At 34.0% G+C, this 20,020-nt stretch overlaps 1 protein-coding gene across 3 annotated transcripts; it reads left to right on the forward strand.

Moving 5' to 3' along the window:
• The first annotated feature begins 2,395 nt into the window (after positions 1 to 2,395).
• LOC109179026 (origin of replication complex subunit 3) lies at positions 2,396 to 14,622 on the forward strand. 3 transcript variants are annotated; one of them, XR_002053808.1, is made up of 18 exons: positions 2,396 to 2,526; positions 2,647 to 2,817; positions 2,916 to 3,102; positions 3,265 to 3,434; positions 3,526 to 3,656; positions 4,139 to 4,412; positions 4,502 to 4,579; positions 7,651 to 7,742; positions 7,820 to 7,910; positions 9,496 to 9,701; positions 10,168 to 10,237; positions 10,650 to 10,735; positions 11,428 to 11,517; positions 12,270 to 12,345; positions 12,748 to 12,865; positions 13,105 to 13,266; positions 13,431 to 13,548; positions 14,129 to 14,622. XR_002053808.1 is itself a non-coding variant. In XM_019328592.1 (18 exons), the coding sequence occupies exons 1-17, from the start codon at positions 2,452 to 2,454 to the stop codon at positions 13,534 to 13,536; spliced, it is 2,193 nt and encodes a 730-aa protein (XP_019184137.1). In that variant the 5' UTR covers positions 2,396 to 2,451; the 3' UTR covers positions 13,537 to 13,548; positions 14,129 to 14,622. The 3 variants fall into 3 exon arrangements, 2 of the variants coding, with proteins under 2 accessions (XP_019184137.1, XP_019184136.1); XM_019328592.1 differs by having other exon boundaries at positions 12,738 to 12,865; XM_019328591.1 differs by having other exon boundaries at positions 12,738 to 12,865; positions 14,164 to 14,622.
• The last annotated feature ends 5,398 nt before the right edge of the window (positions 14,623 to 20,020 follow it).

Consider the following 20,020-nt stretch of genomic DNA (forward strand, 5'->3'; position numbering starts at 1 on the left):
TATTTATAGACTCAAATATGTGAAAATGTTATTTAATTTTATTTTATATACACTATAATTTTATTAAAACATAACTACATGATCCTTTTGATATAATTACAGCTTCATTATACAATATACACTCAACACATGTGAAATATTATTTAGTTTCATTTTATATACACCGCATTTTCATTTCACCACAACTACAATATCATTTTGATATAAGGGTGTGTTTGGAAACCTGGAAAATGAGTTCTGGAAATCATTTTCCAAGTTTCCATTGTTTGGTTGTGCATGGAAAATCAAGTCAACGGAAATTATTTTCCGTTGACTTTGGAAAATAGGCTTATTTTGGAGGAAAATGACTTCCCCTTTTTTTTGGGGGAAGTCATTTTCCAACTTTTACACCAACATCACACCACCACCAACATCATCAACACCATACCACCACCACCTCACTACCACCATCACCACCACTACTGCCGCCGCCACCACACCACCACTACTGTCGCCGCCACACCCGCCACCACACCACCACCACCACTACCACCACCAACACCATACCACCGCAACCACTACCACCACCAACACCATCAACACCATACCACCACCACCATCATACCACCGCAACCACAACCACCGCCACCACACCACCACCACTACCACCACCGCTGCCACCACCGCAACCACCGTCGCCGCCGCCACCACCACCACTACCACCGCCGCCGCCGCCACCACCATCACACCACCACTACCACCATCGCCGCCGTCGCCACCACCACCATACCACTGCAACCACCGTCGCCGCCACCATACCACCGCCACCACCACCACCACCATACCACCGCTACCACCACCACCATCACACCGCCGCTACCGCCGCCGTCACCGCAACCACCGCCACCACCACCACACCACCACCATCACACTGCCGCCGCCACCACCACCACGACCATACCACCGCTACCACCGCCACCACCACCACCACCATACCACCGCCACCACCACTACCACTGCCACCACCGTTATACCACCACCAATTATTATTATTATTATTATTATTATAACTATTACTATTATTATTATATAACAAATAACACCACTACCACTACACCACCACCACCATAATATTTTTGATATATTATTAGTTACTCCGTATTTTTTTATTATATTTAAAATTATTATTATATTATTATATATTATTAGACATGTTATAATATTCTAAATAAAATAATTAAAATGTTTAATTATACAATTCCACTCATTTTCCAGAAAATGAACCAAACACACAAAAACAGTTTTCCAGAATGCAACCAAACACTGGAAAGGAAAATGTTTTCTGGAAAATGACTCATTTTCCGGAAAACATTTTCCAGAAGTTATTTTCCTGCTTTCCAAACGGACCCTAAGTGTAGTTTCATTTGATAATATAAAAATAATATGTGAGGCAGTGTCGGTTTAGATATACTTTAGTGTCAATTGATAATTAAGATACAAAAAAATGTGCGCTCCATTAAAATTAACGGCGCACCGTTTCTTTACTTAAAGAAACGGTGTTGTTTTGACCGCGGTGCATGTGCACTGCGGTACACGATGTAACGAGGATAGTTATGCTGTGGGCTCGTGCCCAGCGTGCTTCATACGCACGGATAACGGTGCCGTCAGGCACCGTTATCTTCCCTTTTTTTTTTTTTTTTTTTTTTTTTTTTTTTTTTTTAATTTAATTTCAGACCGCTTCGTTATAGGAGCATATATTCACAGCTTTGTGTTCATAATTTCATAACTGTACATTCATAATTCCATAACTGTACATTCATAATTCTATAACTGTACATTCATAATGTAACTGTACATTCATAATTCAATAACTGTAAATTCATAATTTTCGAAGCTCTATGTTCATAATTGTAAGTTCATAATGTCAGAGTTCTATGTTCATAATTTCATAACTGTACATTCATAATTCCATAACTGTACCTTCATAATTCCATAACTGTACATTCATAATTCCATACTGTATATTCATAATTCCATACCGAACATTCATAATTTTCGAAGCTCTATGTTCATAATTGTAAGTTCATAATTCCATAACTATACATTCATAATTCTATAACTGTACATTCATAATGTCATAACTGTATATTCATAATGTCATAACGAATATGCCGTTAACGCCGTTAACGACGTTTCGAATAATTTTTTTTTTAATTAAAACAGGCGTCGTTTTCACGGAAAACGACGCCGTTTTAGCGCCGTGCGCACCTTGCAAGGTGCGCACGTGCGCATAGCATAATTTGCCATGTAACGATCCCAATCCAATGCGCTGGGCTTGGGCTCAAGACGGTATGTCCGGGGGCCCATATGCTACAAGTATGTGTTTCCCGCCAAAAAGCACGGTTATGAGGAGGGAGCGACAGTACCAGCAAGGTTTAGTAAGGCTGGAGTGGCCACATCGTGATCTCAGAAATGGCTTCGTCTTCATGCGCTGACAATCTTCCGCCGGAAACCTCCGCCTCCGAGGCCTCAGAAAACAACCTCCAGGTAGCACCTTTAGTTGCAGTTGTCGGTATTCTTCTTGATTTTCTCTGTAACAGTAAAGATCGGGTTCTGATTTTGGTTATAAAATCGTTTATCTATCTCTGTTATGCAAAACGAACACAGCCATTCTTTGTTCTCCATAAAGCTTCACAGCCTCGAAGTTCTACTGCCAAGTCGATTCGGGGGAAGAAGAAGACCAAATCCGCAGCCAATGAATCTGAAACAAGCAGTGATATTCATCGAAAAATGGATGCTTTTCATTCCGTATGGTCAAAAATTGAGTCCAACATCAAGGTTTATCCTTATTTTAAGTATTTGCATTCAGGTTCCCCTTTCAAAACGGACCCTTGCCTGATATTATGTGTTTTTTTTCTCAATGAATTGATTTCAAGGACGTCTTGAGGACTATAAATGCTGATGCCTTTGATGAGATAAGAAACTGGGTTATTGAGTCTTTTGATGCAATACAAGCGAGCCGGACCCCTGAGATTACCGCCAAAACCAGTCTTTCTTACCCAGTTCTATTTAATAATAGTGGGGCCATATCTCAAAGATTATCCACTGGCCTGGTTTTCACCAGTTAGTCCTATACTTTCCTCCACTATTATCAATGCAGCAGCATCCGTTGTATAATAATAATAATTTTTTTTTTATTGTTATTGTGAATATTGTACATTTTTCTTTTGCAAATCCTTATTTATGATTACTTTTTAATCATTGTAATCTGGCAATGACTTGCAGAAAATATGGAGATTGTTGATGATATATTGACTTTTGAAGAGCTCAGTTTGCATTTGACATCTCATGGATGCCATGTGGCTACTGTTTCGTCTTTGGACTTCTGTTCTAAAAATGGCATTGGAGGGTGTCTCAGAAGTTTATTGCAGCAGTTTCTTTTGGTAGACATTGATGTAAGTTGACAATTAGACATCTGAAATGAAGTTGGGCCTTTATATAATCTGTTCATTAGTGCTCATGTCTGTACTGTTCTTGGTTCTTAAGGCAGCAGATATTTCCCTCTTAGCATCATGGCATAGCAAGCATGGAAATTGTGAAAAGCCAGTAGTTGTGATTATTGAAGATCTGGAGAGGTGTTGTGGTACTGTCTTGTCAGATTTCATCATCTTGTTGAGGTAAAATATCTAATTAGTTTCCAACACACCTCTATCAAACATCTATTTAAAAAGCTTGGACAAAATTACATTTCATCTGTAGATTTCATGTCTTCTGATGTATCTTGGAGTTGCCTTTTGTTTCATTCTGACAAAGAAACTATAAATCATATTTTGGACATGAATTCCAATTCCATCGAATGCACAAAAGTTTGGGTGAGTACCAAAATAGGCTACTTGCAATTGAATAAATTGAAAATCCCTTGAAATATGCCTGATGTTGCCCTGATATCCAGAAGAGTGTAGGCACACTACTTTTCTGTTTTGAGCAATATGTTAGTTGTTCATTGGCTTAGGTAGACAAAACTGCTTTATTTTCTTAAAGGACTGCTTAACATCTGTTTATAGTTTATTTCTTGCTATGAATATTGAATAGTTTAGTTGGTTTTCACAAATGTCATGCCAATTTTGCCTGTATGTTCTTATCACTCTTCTACCCGCAGTGAATGGGCAGTTAAGATCCCGACCATCTTAATTGTCGGTGTTTCAACAAATATTGATGCCCCTAGAAACATACTTTCTTCACATGCACTCGAGCATCTGTCCCCATGTACATTTGTGTTGAAATCCCCAGCCGAGAGGTTGGATGCAGTCATTGAGGCTGTTTTCATCAAACATTGGGCTGGCTTCAGCATTGGTCACACAGTGGCAACTTTCTTAAGGAATTATTTCTTAAGACAAGATGGGACACTAACTTCTTTCATTAGAGCTATGAAGGTCAGTAATCAGTCTCCTCTATTTTTCCCCTTGTTTGGATCTCCTTAATTAATATTTGTTGATTACATGCTGCATCAATTGTCTTCCAGATTGCTATTGTTCAACTGATTTTCAAGGAGCCTCTTAGTTTTGTACTGAAGGGATTAGTTGATGGAGAAGAAAATAAGGTGTGAATTGCATTACTTTTTTATTGGATTTTTCTTGAATTTTCATCAGTGTCATTGCATAAACAATTTTATGTTTTTGGCTTTAGATGTTCTTTTTGTGTGATAGAAACATAAACAATCTTATGGTTTTGGCTTTAGATGTTCTTGTTGTGTGATAAAAACGTAGAAAAATGATATCCAGTGGCTAAAGAATAAAAGTAACCATTCTCACGGTATACTGGTCATTTAAATTGTTTTATAAAGTTGAGTTACCCCATTATTTTAAGATTGACATTGTTACTCATACTCCATAACAATGAAACCTGCAGTTACTATTTTTATTTTCTTCCTCCATATTTTAATCTTTTAATATCTTATTAATAATTGTCATTTGTTCACTATTTTGAAAATGCTCTTTTATTATACACTGATGATTGATATTTTGTAGTTCATAATAACAAATACATTCAAGTTATGTTGTAAATGTTCAATGATATATTCTGTGATTTGTTTTGTTGAAACACTGAGGGTTTGAAAGTGTTAGAGTAAAGAAGCAGGAAATTGGAAAATAAGGAGAATAATTTTATTAAATGTGAAAGGAAGAGCAGGGCTGCCACAAAGTCACCCTCCAGCAAGAATTTCAGGTTCTTGCCCTGCTACTATAGCGAAAAAGGAAGTTTTAGAATAGATAATTGGATGCCCTCTAATGTAGAAGTTACAATTTATAATGTACTAAGGTGAATAAAAATAGTAAAAGGAGATGATTGTGGAGCTGATTTATTTCTGTTGAATCCCATGATTTAAGCTCCTTCCCTGATCTGTGCATTTGCTGTTTGATTTGCCTGATTTGTTGTCCAGATTTCTTGATTTCCATTCTTGCATTGATTCCCATTTCTGCATGATTAAACCACCCATTTCTTTGGGTGCGTATCAGAAAACCTGGAGGACAGAAAATAGCCACCACCTGCTAGTGAGTTGGAAGCTAATATATGAAACTAGAGAAAGTAGGAGTATATTGACTATATTAGTAATGTTGTAATGTATATATTCTGATACTGGTACACATGCTTATATAGGTATATCCTAGGCTGTATGATGGGCTAAAGTGCTAAACCTATGGCAGCATAATGGGTTAAACCTAGTACTATGGCTATGATATTCAAAGGTTTCGTGGTAACCTGTTGTGCTTAAGTAGTTGAATATCTAGGAGGTTTAAAATTAATAATTTTTTCAACTTTTCGGAAACTTCATAGACTATATATTATGCATCAATCTAAATCTCTGGTTCTTTTGGAATAGTCCTTTGATTTTACCTTATTCAGTTTCTGTTGCTAAAATTAGTATGGCTAAAATGTCAATATGGCCCCAATGTTTTAACTGAGTTGGTGACTTTGACGTATTTTTTTTTGTCAATTTCATCATGTGTTAACCTAATTCTTTCAATTCCCTTATTTCATAACACCGTTGACATTCCGTCCAAGTGTTCATTTTTTTACCTGACCCACATTCATCCCTCTAAATGACTAGAACCAAACAACCTAATCCAAAAATATAAAGAAACGAAGTACAATGTATTTCCCAGCTGAAGTTCCAAAAGCAAAAGAACATTGAAGCATTGGAAAATCAATGAGCCACAGTTCTAGTGATGATCAACAAACAGGCACACATATCCCATAGTTTGCTGTCTGTATATAAGTTTGGTAGCTCATAGCATAGTAGTGGTACAATAGATGTGAGTGTAGTACCACTGACAGACATCCATATCCTCGAATGGCTTGGCTGTCAGGGTCATTACATGGCTTCCATGCTCCAACATTAACTATTGGGGGGCGTTTGGTTCACGGAATCTTGGATTACCCCAGGTAATAGGATTACCTCCAGGAAGGTAATGTGAGATGTTGGGAATGTAAGATTACCTTGTGTGTTTGGTTTGGATAGTGTAATATAATATTACCTTGTTTGGTTCAAGGTTATATTTTAGGTTATATGGATCAATTTACAATAATGTCCTCAATAATATATATATATATATATGTGTGTGTGTGTGTGTGTGTGTGTATTTATTTATAAGTATGAATGTATATCGATGCTTAAATATTAAAAAAATTAAATATATAAATATACACATATATATTTGATTATATAAACATATATTAATTTCATTATTATTATTATTATTATTATTATTATTATTATTATTATTATTATTATATAAGGGTTAGTTAACAAGGGCAAAGTTGGAATAATTCAAGGTAATCTAAGATTACCTAAAAAATTGAGGGTAATCACATTACCTTGAAACATTACCGCCACATCAGCTTTCAGGTAATATAACATTACCAGGTAATCTTATAACTTGAACCAAACAAGGTAATATAACATTACCAGACTCAGATTACCTAGGTAATCTAAGATGACCTGAACCAAACGCCCCCTTGGTGTAATGGCAGCGGTTTTCTGCAAGGCTTTGATGATGCTGTCGTGTTTTAGATTTGGCAGTTGATGGAGGTTGCAACCTGGTGATGGTAATTGCTATGGTGGCAAGCTAGGCTTTCTGCTCTTTTTTTTGTGAAAAGAGCTTAATCACTAAAGGATTGAAATATGATTTTTGTCTCTATTTAGACGGATGAAATGTGAGAAATGAATGAAATTAGATAAATGTAGGACAAATTGACAAAAAGTGACAGGACATTGAGGACAAGATTACTCACTTAAAACATATATGTCAATTTGACATTCTATCTAAATTAGTATAGTTCAAAAGTTTCTGGGATAGGCTTCATAGGTTATTTATTAGGTGTCAATCTAGATTAACATATGTGTTTTAACACTTATCTGGCCCTTGCAAGTCCTTTTGGTTCTGCTTATTTAAGTTTTGTTTGCAAAAATTAGTGTTCATCATAAGTTTCAGACTTTCAGGAGCAAGCTTCATAGATTATATATTAGGAATCAATCTAAATCTGCATCTGTGTTTCAAAACGTCCTTTGATGCTTGCAGCAATTCTTTTTGTGTTATTCAATTGTTTGTTTCATGAGAAGAATTAAACATGACATTGAGATTCTCCATCTCAAGTGTTTCTCAATTGTGGCAGGGGTCATACAGTGTGGATCTTGCTAATCTCTCAAAAGCATTGATCAAGCAGGCTTTTGACCTACCATCTTACTGCAAACATGCAGGAAATCGGTTAGTTTTGCAACTTACGTACCAGTATAAATGGATGCTTTCTAGGTATATGTTCTAAATAGTTTGTAATTTTCCAGAAATAATCAGGAAGAATCAAATGTTAATTGTCTATCAAATGGGTTGTTGGAATTGCGGAGACTAAATGAGTTATGGGGATCTGTGGTTATGGTGAGGTCTTAATTAGCTTTAATTTTATTTATTTTTAAAAATCATGGTCAATTTCTTTTTAAGATGAAGTCTGCAGAACTGTTGTTTCCATATTCCCATTGCTATTTACTTCATTTTACATAAAAGTTCAATTTTCTTGAGATTAGTTGGATCTGGAAAAGAAAATTGCATTATTTCTTCTCACTTAGGGGTCGTTTACTTCAATTCTCTATTTTTCCTTTTTCAGTTTTCCATTTCTCCAGTTTTTCAATTTTCATTCTCCATTTCTCCAGTTTTTCAATTTTCATTCTCCATTTCTCCAGTTTTCTATTTCTCCAATTTTCTGATTTCATTTTACAAATTCAATTTTAAATAAAAATAAATTCAATACAGTAATACTAAATGTGTAAAATGTAACAAAAGTCAATAAAAACATATTACTAAATAAATTATATCTAATTCATTAATGTTAGAGCTTAGTTTGATTACGAACAAAATACGCAAAACCTCATTGATTACAATCTCTCATATAGTTTTTGTACATTTCTACAACAAAGATGATGATGATAATGATAATGATAATAATAATAATAATAATAATAATAATAATAATAATAATAATAATAATAATAATAAATTAATAATTAATAATAATAATAAGGAGCTAGCTTTGAGATCAGGAACGCAAACAAGAGAGAAAGAGGGGAGCGTCTTGTTGCTGTGCGCAGGATTCGATCCTGCGACCTCAAAGTAGTGCACTGTTCACGCGTGTCTTTCCATTTCTCCACTTAGAGAATTTTGTTTATGAATTCTCCAAAATCCTTAAGAAAAGTGGAGAATGGAGATGAAATAGGAATTTGGAGGAGTAAATTTAGTAAACAAGTTTTCCATTTTTCTTTTTTCTACCTCTCCAATTTTCTGTTTTTCCAGAAAATCCTCCATTTTTCCACTTTGGTAAACAACCCCTTAATTTCTTGAGAACTCTAAACAGCTTTTTGTTTGACAGCAGTGCTATTTATGTGTATGTGTATTAACAATTTTTATATGTTGTCTATAATATCATTGCTACACTTTCTTAGTCACTAAAGTTCAATTGAAGAATAAATTAATGAATGATTAATTTTTCTTTGTAAATTGGACATGCCAACCATTCTGAAGCTACTGCCATTATGTGAATGAATCAGTGAATTACGTCTGATGATGCTAATTCCTTATTTTGAGTCATAAAACCGCTGATATTGCTAAAAGCTGGCAAACAAACCTCTGTCTTTTGAATAATGAAGTGAACAGCAAAGTATCAATATAATTTTTACTGCTTTTTGGTTTTCTCTAGGGAATGAAAAATGAAGCCCAAGGCTTTTATATTCTGATTAGATATGCATACATATAACTATATTTTTAAGGTAACCATCTGTTCTAATGTTTTCAAGGCATTGTCTCTTTTACTATTAAACATCCTCTTACAATGCTGCTGATGCATCATGGTTTGGTTCTTGCTCACATCATTTCTGGTTTAGCTTTTCAACTATTGAATGAAAAGCTGGCTAGTTGACATGTTATAAAAGGCAATTCTATCTCCTGACCGTTACTCTGGTACGTCTTGCAGTGTCTGTATGAAGCTGGAAAGCATTGTAAAGTTACACTTCTAGATTTGTACTGGGAGTTGCTCAGTCCTGAGTTATGCAAAACCATGCTTTCTGTCCATCACCCAGAAAGGGCAAATAACATGCTGGCAAGTAATCACAGTTTATCGGGATTATTTCAAGCTTCAGAAAAGGGCACTTTCATCGGCCAGGTCATCCTTAAAGTGAGGTAGTCAACTGATGATGGACTTATCGAAGAATCTTAAAAGCAATTCATTTTCTTTGAATATTCTTTGATTGAATCCTATTGCATGTTTATGTTTCTTATCATTTGGTTATTTGGTAATGTTTGACACTGCATTTGTTATGCTGTTTATGTGCATTCTTTTAGAAGAAGCGAGAGGTGAATAATTAGGTGGCTAAAGCATAGTATTTGCTTAATATATTTTATTTATTTTATTGTGCCATAAATTCGGTTTGGCCAAGATGATACAACTGTGATTAATGATACATGATTTATAGAAAAAATATATATCTTATGGATGAATAGTTAGAGTGTTAATCATACAGGTAAAAGGGTGAATTAGTTTGCATCTGAACTCTTCAATTCTGATTGCTAAGGTTTGAGCAAAAGGCTACTGCAAAACTTAGAGTTTCTTTTCTCTTCTTTTTAATATGAGCCCTCTGTTAATTAGGGATTTACCAGTTGCAAAGTTGAGCCAGTTGCTTAAAACTTGGGAAAAGCTTGCTCAAGGTGGCAATGAGGTATTGTCATAAGTTATTCTTTTTTAGCTGAGAGCCCACTTTAAGTTCTCCTTTGCCCTTTTATATGCCTTTGTGAAGCAATATTTAGCAATTATTATGTTAGGGAGACAGACTACCTAATATAATAGAATGACTTTTTCTACCACATATAAAGGAACAATTGTATCATTTTCAGAAGTCACTTATATATAGCAGTAAGTGCTTACACCATAGATATACAAATATTATCTTATACTTGGATGTCAACTTCAAAAAGCTCTTGCTTTTTCAAACTTGGTGACCCTCCCACCCCCCCCCCCCCCCCCTATCTTTCAATATAAACATGGTTTCAGCAGAATAGTTTATGTTTTGACAGTAAAGCTTCCTAGATATAAGGTTTCTATTCATTTTTTTCTTGGTTTCACTCTTCCAGGTTCACAAGAAAATATTGGAACTACAGTCTATGGTGCAAAATGCAGATAACAGGCATTCAAAGGGAGAGTTAACAGATTTATCAAAGTATGTATGAATGTATGAATTATTTATATTTTCTTCATGGGACATTATTGAATAGCTGTCCCACTTTTCTGTCTAATTTGACCAACTTTTTTGAAGGAATTGTATAACTTGTAGCAGCACCATTTATCAACTGCACTTGGATATTAGAGGAAGAGACTTATATATTGAATTATTAATTGCGTCATTTAGTTAATCCTGCTAGATGTCATTCGTAACTGCTGACCTCTTATGCAGTTTATTCATATGATTTGGTGAATATTTTTCTATATTTGTTTAGTTGAGCTAGATACTTTACCTTTTAACTTGTCAAAACATAAACCTTTTGAGACATCATCTCTATTTTAAAACTCAATTAATTAAAATTTTCTGATGAATTTGGAATGGATTTGTCTTTCTAGATATGGAAACGTGCTAGTATGGCTGGGTACAATGTACTTTTTTTGGATACAAGTTTGTAAAATCTCCCAACATTAATTGACAATTTTGCTAATATTTTGAAATAGTTTGCTCCATTATCTATCCAGAGCCTGCCTAGGGCATTTATATATCAGGAAACATGCATGCTGTTAACCACTGAATACTTGTTTGATTCTTAGAAATGGCAAATACTATTCTACTGGCAATGCTTTTGAATCCCCAAAAAAATGAGTTTTTGATCTTGATTATTCTTGTATCTCTTGTTTATGTGACAGGAGGCATTTATCACGAGGCAGAGCAAAATGTGCAAATGATGAGGACATATTTAATGAGAAAGCTGCTAATTTGGTTTATGACATGATGAGGTAAGGGGACCATATTTTACTGTCCTCAAACTTCTACCATTTAACAGTATTACTCTGCCCAAAATTGGGATTCACTTTTCTACATTTAAGTATGTTATTAGCCTGGCATGTAATCACCCTACAAATTTGTTCTTGGTCTAACCAAGGTATGAAGTTGGATGCAAAGTGAAAATTCAAAATCCTAGCGGTATATTATTTCCTGTCTTCAAAAGAATTTGTATAGCTACCTGTTTTCATTCGCTCAGTCACAGCTTGGTTTGCCAAACTAAATTTCATATAAATGCATATGTTTGTCTGTACCTTTTAACTGTATTAATGGGAATGTGTGTGCTTGCACAATTTGTTAAATGAAAAGTGTTAAGAAATACTCCCTCCATGCCAAAATATGAGGGCTAATTGTGTTTGACACGAGTTTTAAGGCAACAAATAAAATGAGATTTACTTTCGAAGGTTGTCCAGCTATTTTTTGTATTTATAAGTCTAAATCAAATGTGACTCACCTTGTCAAATCATTCTACAAAGCTAAAGGCATAAAGGGTAAATTGGAAAAAATAAATAGTTAGTGATGTTTAAAAGAAACATGTAAAGGCTTATTGCTTTCACACAGTAAATTGATCAGAGGAATTACAATATTGTTACAAAGGACCATTATAATCACTAATAACTGGAATATTCTTTTTAAGGACAATTGTTGTTTACTTGTTCTCCATGTTTAAAACAGTCAATAGATTTAATATTTGCCTGTGGAACAGGGAATGCATGCAGCCAATTGAGTCTATACCATTTCATGAAATTGTTTGCTTCAAGGATGTTGATAAGCTTCAATCAGTTAAGTATCATCGCAAAACTTTGATTACTTGACTGTTCAGGTTACTGCAGAAATAGCAGAGTAATTTCTTTCCTGTCTGGCAGTATTTGTTCTATAGGAAAAAGTGTAGTATTGTCAGTCTCTGTAGCTTGTAAACTTCATTTGTTCTTTCACCCCTCTATGATATTGGTGAAGGTTAAGTTGAATAAAGTTGTTCAAGCAAGGACTTAGGCTTTAAAAATTCAGATTTCAGTAGCTCTCAATGAATTTTGTTTAATCTTTAGGCCAGTCATTGCATTTTGCATTGCAATTTCTGTTTTAGCACAAACGGTGTTGTAGTTTACAACTATTTGAAAACTGAATACACCTTTTTCACTTAGATGACCGAGAGTTTGATTCAATTTTAAATTAGGCTCTGACAGGTGACCCCAGGAGAAGAATCCAAAGTGACCTTCTGGAGTTCCAAAAAATACTCAAGTGTAGTTGCTGCAGCAAGGGTGGTGTTTTGCTGTCACCATCCATGCATGATACCTCAATCATGTAAGATATAGATAAACATGGTCTCCCAAAAGAATTAAAATAAAATTGCTCTACATGCCATAGTCTACTGCTGTATGATTTGAAATCATCATATTTTTCTTAAAAAAACTGTTTTCTCTAGCTGTTCAACTATAACAGCCTCATCTTAACTTGGCTGCCCATTTAGTCAGTGATAATGATGTTATGCTTTTAACTCAACTGGCATTTCTTTTGAAGATTTAAATCCTTTCCTGTCATAGGTATACCCTGGCGCAAGAGCATGGTGATCTCATCAACCTTCATGATTGGTTTCAGTCTTTTAATGCAACTGTTTCTTGCCTGAAACGATCAAAGCAGCTGTGTTCACCCAAAAAGAGAAAAGTTACTAATGTTCTTCAAAACAAATCTGATGCATCAATACAGTATCCTTTTGGTCTTGGACTTGAGAAGAAATACTGAGTAGCAGTTTTGAAGCTTAAGATAATTGCTGTTGGAAATAGCATTTAGTTGTGGATCTAATTATGATTGGAATTGACACTTGGAAACATTCCCTAATTAACATTTTACATCCTTGACTTTAATATAGAGCAAGGTTTTGCAGGGCCATAATTGAGCTGCAGATAGCAGGTTTGCTTCGGGCACCCAGCAAAAGGCGCCCAGATTATGTGCAGAGGGTAGCCTTTGGATTGTAACTTGGAATTTAGGTAAAAAGGGTTCATTTTTTGTTTATTGGCATGTGTTATTAGATGCCATGTCAGTGTGATTTCTCCAACATATAGGCCCTGTTTGGTAACATAGTTAGTTTATCAGCCAGTTTTGACTTGTTTGACCACTATTAGCTGTCTGACTTGGTTAAATAGCCAATATAAGTGTTTGGTTAATCAGCTTTTGTAACAACTTATTGTTCCAAAACGCTAAAATTCAAAAAGTTGCTCAAAGTAGCTTTTTGCGATAAGCTTTTTGAGAAAAATAAATTATACCCTTAAGAGTCATTTTGCATGTAATTAACTATCAGCTAATAGTTATTTGCCAAACACCCCCATAACGTGACTGGTCTCTTGTTGTAATAAACGGTCAGCATGATTCCAAAGCAAAAAACTAGAATGCTGGTTAAAGTTCTGTTGTGACTTGTGAGGCACATCAGAACTGGAATTCACTGTGGCTAGAGGCCTAGAGCATATATATATTGCAATGATGAATGTGGATGTGGTCAAGGACCAGTATATGCAACTATCTACGTTGGTTCTAATATCTAATTTTAATAAATATCTTAAAATGATTAAGGTGATGGAGATCAACTCGATTGATATATTGTGCAGTTGAAGAACTTTACCAGGAATCCATGCTTGCATAATTGCTACCTCTACCTGCTAAGAAAAGCACAAGACTGACTGCATGGTGGAGTGTTTCAATCCCAACACATTTCTGTCAGGTGATGACTAGAAACTAACATTTGTTAAGCTGTGTATGTAGAGTTTTAACATTCCAACTCTAGGTTTTACTGTAATTCTCCCTCTGAAACCTTTTGCCTCTTCCATAGTCACCCTTCTTCTGCATTGTGAGTTCATAGTTTTCTCTTGCGCCGAGCAAAACCTGTTGTATTAGTAGTAGTGTTCCTTTAAGATCCGGGCTATAGCTTGAACCTTTGCTTTGTTATATCTTCTAACATGTTTATATCCGTTTCATCATTATATAATGTTTTGAAACACTATTACCTTGTTTGGGAGAGAGGGTGAACAATGAACATGCTGAAAATGGAATGGATTTGCCTTCTTTTATACCGTCACAAATTGGAAAAATGGTGATTTTAGTTCATTAATTATACTCATATTTTAGACTCGATTCATAAATTATTATCATACATAATTTTTTTTTCCCTTTAATTATGTGTAAAGTAGCATTTTTAGTCCACTATTAACAAATTATGTTAATATTAATAATGCATTTTAACAAATTATTGTGGGACACTTTGGTCATTTTTATTCATATCAATTTATATTAAATAATTAATTAATTGTGGACACATTTTCTTTTGTCATTCGAGTGTAGTTAAAACTTTAAAATTGTTTTGGTTTCTAAGTTTACTAAATATTATTAGTTGAAATAAATATTAAGAATTTAAGTATGTTGTCGTTTTCATGTTAATAAGTTGGAGGGAGTCTTCAATCTATAAGCACTTTCAATAAATAAATAAATATAAAAAAAAAGTTATGGAATAGTTAGCTCACATAAAGAAATGTTAATATAAAAATTTGATATGAATATACATATTATAATTTAATTAAAAAAATCCCTGCATGTTATTTGAGCATCCATTTTGCTTCAATGCCCTCCAAAAATCTATGCAAGAAACAAAAACATTACAATTAAGACATACTTGTCATATATTATACTACTATATAAATATGAAACCAAGCATATAAATATTATCTTGATTATTTAGAAAGATAAGAGTTAATTATTTTGGTCCTAGATTTATCGGTGACAGTCCATTTTTAGTTATTTTTATCAGAACATTCACATTTGGTCCTAGTATTATTTTGGCATGACCATTTTTTGTTCTCTATCAACAAAACATTTTTAATGAAGCTAAATATAAATGTATTTTGGTCTTCAATTACAGATTTTTTTTTAAAAAAAAAAAACATAAAAAATATAGTAGGGTCAACTCACTTTGTATAAAAATGATCGAAATGTCTTTGTATTTAACGACATTTTAACGATTTTGTTGACGAAAGACCAAAAATGGTCATGACACGACAATACTATTACCAAATGTGGATGTTTTGATAAAAAATGACTAAAAGTAGACTGCCACCGATAAATCTATGACCAAAAATGGAATTAACTTGAAAGATAAATTCATTTTCTGACCAGTAAATTGACATTTAACTTTGAAGCTAAAAATAAGTAGATACATGTTAAATCTTAGAAAACTAGCAATTCCTCATTACAAATGAAGAGAATCGATATATATATATATATATATATATATATATATATATATATATATATGAAGATTTAGTTGATGGAATTTTAAAAAACTCTATGAAACGACTAATATGTCTTTCAATAATTTGACAATGTGAAGTGCAATGTTAATTTTAATAGAATTTGTTAGTAATGAATTAAAACTGTCACTATACACATAATTAAAGTGGAAAATATGTATATGGTAATAATTAATGGAGCATATCTACAATATATGTATAATTAATGGACTAAAATCGTCATTTTATAGCAGTTCGACTTAACACAACATACTCCACTCTTCTCCTATATAACTTTTGGGAGGATTGTACTATCTCCTTAGTACAATAGAGAGCACTTGTGCCTTGATCACAAAGCTGGCCACAAGTCTTAGGTTTTTACAAGACAACTCTTGTTACTCTGCCTCTATTTACTTTACATAGTATAACACAAGATTGTTCACTCCAACTATTTTGAGTCTTTTCTCTCTCACTGGTCTGCTTTTGAATTGCTTGAACACTTGTAAACTTTTCTCGAAATTGACCAGCACCTCATTCAGATTTGAATAGAGGTATTATAGACACATGAATTTGTTCACGGGAAGGAACAAAATTCAAATAGTCTTTTATCCTTCGTGCAATGACTAATGGTTCTTCAAATAGTGGTTGCTTTTGTCATATTTTTGGTCGTTGTTTTTGTCTTTCTCCTAAAAATGTGGCTTTCAGCGTTGTCCACTTTGTTTTGACTTTTTATTAAAATTTATATTGGAATATGTACCTAAGACTTGAACTTCCTGGGCAACATTCTTCTTGATAAATGTTCAGTTGAAGTTGTTCACTATCTTGCTATTGATCATTCTTATTATCATACATAGTGTCATTTTACTTTTCGAAGATGTCACTTTTCGCTTCAACCGTGAGCAACCTTTTGGATGTAACTTTGCGAAAAGTCAATCCTATTACTTTTGGGTGTAGATTAACTATTCAATAATCTTAACTTTCTGGTCTATTGTAGCTTTCTGGTCAATGCTGACCCATCCACTTTTCGACTATTTAACCTTCTGGTCTTCAACTCTTCGAATTTTCAAGTTTTTTACTCTTCAGTTTTCCGATTTCCGGTCTTAAACTTTTCGAAACTTCAAACTTTTGAAATGAGACTTTTCGAAGATGATTTTGCAAAGATTACTATTTGCAACCTTTTTGAACCTAACTATCCTAAGGTGGTTTACTTTTCGGATTAAGTTTTATTTTTCGATTGGTAAAGTTCGTTCTTAAAGTTGACATTTCGGATTTACATAAAAAATTTCCTAAGTCTAGAAAAATAAAAATGTTGGGGACTTCAATTTTTTAACTGAGTTTGATATAATCAAAATCTAGCTAACACTTGTTCCTAACAATTTCTCCATTTTTTGTAATGCCAAAACATATATTCATTTTTATGGCTAATTTGAAAATTTAACTTAATCAATTTTGATTTTCAGCACATAATTTGAGTTTGACAAATATCAAAATTCCTAATACAGTTAAATAATTAAATTGTATGTAAAAAGATAAGTAATTTTCACTACCATCACAAAATATTATAATTACATCATTCATTCAATAATTAAGAAAGCAAAGAATTAAATAAACATTACACTTTACTAAAATTTACGCTCGTCTTCTGCTTTCTTCTTGTTTTCTTCCAATTACCTCCTCACAACTTATTGAGCTCTATCCAATTCTTCATTAACGTTTTGCTTTGTTGTTCGGATAGTGTCACCAATGAACCTTTGAAAATGAGAAGTTAGGGTAAATTGAATGTTTGTCTCGGTAGGAAGGGGGTTACAAGTCTAGAGGAAGGGGGAGGGGATGAATAGACATGTATAAGTTTTGAAAATTTTAACTAATTGATTAAGCAGATCTGAAGGGTTACTTCTTCACAGATAACCTTTTTCTTGAGTACGCACAACGGAAAATTGTTTTTATTCCTTCAGATAATTTTACACGTAATGTTTGCTCTTTTGAAATATTAATAGTTTTGAGCGAGGATATGAATGCAGTAAAGTAAAAAAATAGAGAGAGACAGTTTTTATAGTGGTTCGGTCAACTTAGCCTACTCTACTCTTCTCCTTTAAACTCTTAAGGAGGTTTGCACTAATACCTAAAGAACACCAAGCCGGCCTTGAGTTTCTTAAGTTTTTCAACTCCATACGAGTTTACTCCGCCTCTTTCTACTTCTACCGAGTAGTGATACAAGTTGGCAAAGAAAACATTTCTTTGATTCTCCAACTAAAAGACTTGGCTCTTTGATGTTGAACTTGATCTTCACTAGAGCAACACAAGCTTTTATTCTGGATTATTTTGTTTAAGATTTAACTCTCTCACACGGGTCACAGAAATGGAACTTGAAAGCTTTTGAATCACTTGAATATTTTCTCTTAATTGACTAGCTCCTTCTTCAGTTTTGAATGAAGGTATTTATAGGCGTTTTGAAATGAATCCGTTGGAGCATTTTAATTTGAAATGAATCGGTTGGAGGGAAACTCATTCCAAATGTCTTTTAACCATCAAGTAATGACCATCAAATATTTCGAAAGGATACTTTATGTGTCTGATTTTCCAACTATTAGATCACTTTTTTAGTTGAACTTTACTTATGTTCTGCACCTCTTGTCTAGGCTTTTTAAGGAAAATCTTCCTAGAGATGTGTAATTAGGACTCCTTTTGTCTTGATCACATTTTCTCATAAAACACTTGTGTTTTAAGGTTTCGAACTATTTGCTCAAAAAATGTCTCGAGCAGTCCTTTCAAACAGTTAACTCTTACCATTCAAGTTAATCCTTCGAACCTTAACACTCATAACCTTTCGGTTTCGAATAGTTGTCTTTACTACTCGAACTCCTTCTTATAATCCTCTTCTACTAGAAAGGCAAAGCCTTCCACTATTCGGCCTTTGCAACCTTTAGGTCTTGAACTCTTCGATTTTCAAACTCTTATGGTCTTAAACTCTTCGAAGCTTTGTCTTCTAACTATCTGAGATGTAACTGCTCGTGTTACTATTCAAATTATTCAAAGCGAATGAAAGAGATCCTAAGTCTAAGAAATAAAACAAGTTTAGGGACTAAAATTTTCTAAATTTTGGTATCATCAAAATCTAAATTACATTTGTTCCTAATATTGAAGATAATTTTGGAATTCTTTGTACATATTTTCTCAATCAATTACCCCACATTTCTACTAAGTGATACATTCTCCTAAGTTTCTCCCATCAGTCAGATTTATATCACTATCTTTAATGATGTTGAATAATATCTTGCTAAGATGTTGGTCAGTGTCTTATGTCTTTCTTAGAGCCTTGAGCTCTCTTTGAAGTTTGAACATCTCTGGCAACCTTTTCAACTTTAGCTTGCTCTTCTCTTTTATGTTGGTCTCTTATCTGCTGGTTCATCCAGTTTATTCAGTATCTTTTTCTCTTAAGAGTACCTTTAACATTGGGAGGAAAATTATCCGTTGTATAGCCCTTAGGATGAATCCACTTGTCTTCCTTATAATTACCAAATTGTCTGAATTCATTCTTAGACTTGTTCTCAATGAACTTTCCATATCTTGACTGAGACGTTGACCTAAATGACGTTCTTGAATAAGACACAGTGGCCTGTGAACTTGAAGCTCCAGCAATTGGGGTCCTAATTCTTTCCCCTTTTTTGCATCATCTAGCAAGTTGATCTTCTCATGCAAACGCACTATACCTTTAGCCAATTATCTAATTTCGCAACTACTTCTAGGATTTGACTTGGATCTTCTTTCAATCTTTTTTTATTGGCTCCTAAAATTAGTTGACTTTCATGCATAGTGTCCATTTGTTGTTGACTATGATCAAATTTCTTTTCAAGGTCTTCAACCTTGACAACAAGGTGAGTCACCAAATTCCACATCTTATCCATCATTTGCTCAGTCCACTGAAGAGTGGTGGTGGCATTTTCCTTGTATTCCTCATCTCCTTCCTTTAATTCTTCCACTGTATTTCTTTACATGTTGATCAATCTTCTTGTTGCAATGGATTCTGCAGTTTGAGCTTTTAGAGACTTTTTCACTTTCTTGAAGGAGTGTTGCTCTTTTGATATCTTTTTCATCTCTTTAGTAAATGAGTCATGTTGGGCTGGCCTTGGAGATGAACATGAATTGTAGATGCCCAACACCAACTTGTAGACTTGTTTGCACATTT

This window comes from Ipomoea nil, unplaced genomic scaffold (assembly GCF_001879475.1).
Source record: "Ipomoea nil cultivar Tokyo-kokei standard unplaced genomic scaffold, Asagao_1.1 scaffold0876, whole genome shotgun sequence".
In the NCBI taxonomy this organism is placed as follows: domain Eukaryota; kingdom Viridiplantae; phylum Streptophyta; class Magnoliopsida; order Solanales; family Convolvulaceae; genus Ipomoea; species Ipomoea nil.

What these genes read in the sequence shown, in the direction of transcription:
- LOC109179026 (XM_019328592.1), top strand. Translation starts at nt 2,452, where the DNA reads ATGGCTTCGTCTTCATGCGCTGACAATCTTCCGCCGGAAACCTCCGCC. An exon ending in CCTCAGAAAACAACCTCCAG is followed by an intron (nt 2,527 to 2,646) that starts GTAGCACCTTTA and finishes AAACGAACACAG; the next exon opens with CCATTCTTTGTTCTCCATAA. An exon ending in ATGCATGATACCTCAATCAT is followed by an intron (nt 12,866 to 13,104) that starts GTAAGATATAGA and finishes TTCCTGTCATAG; the next exon opens with GTATACCCTGGCGCAAGAGC.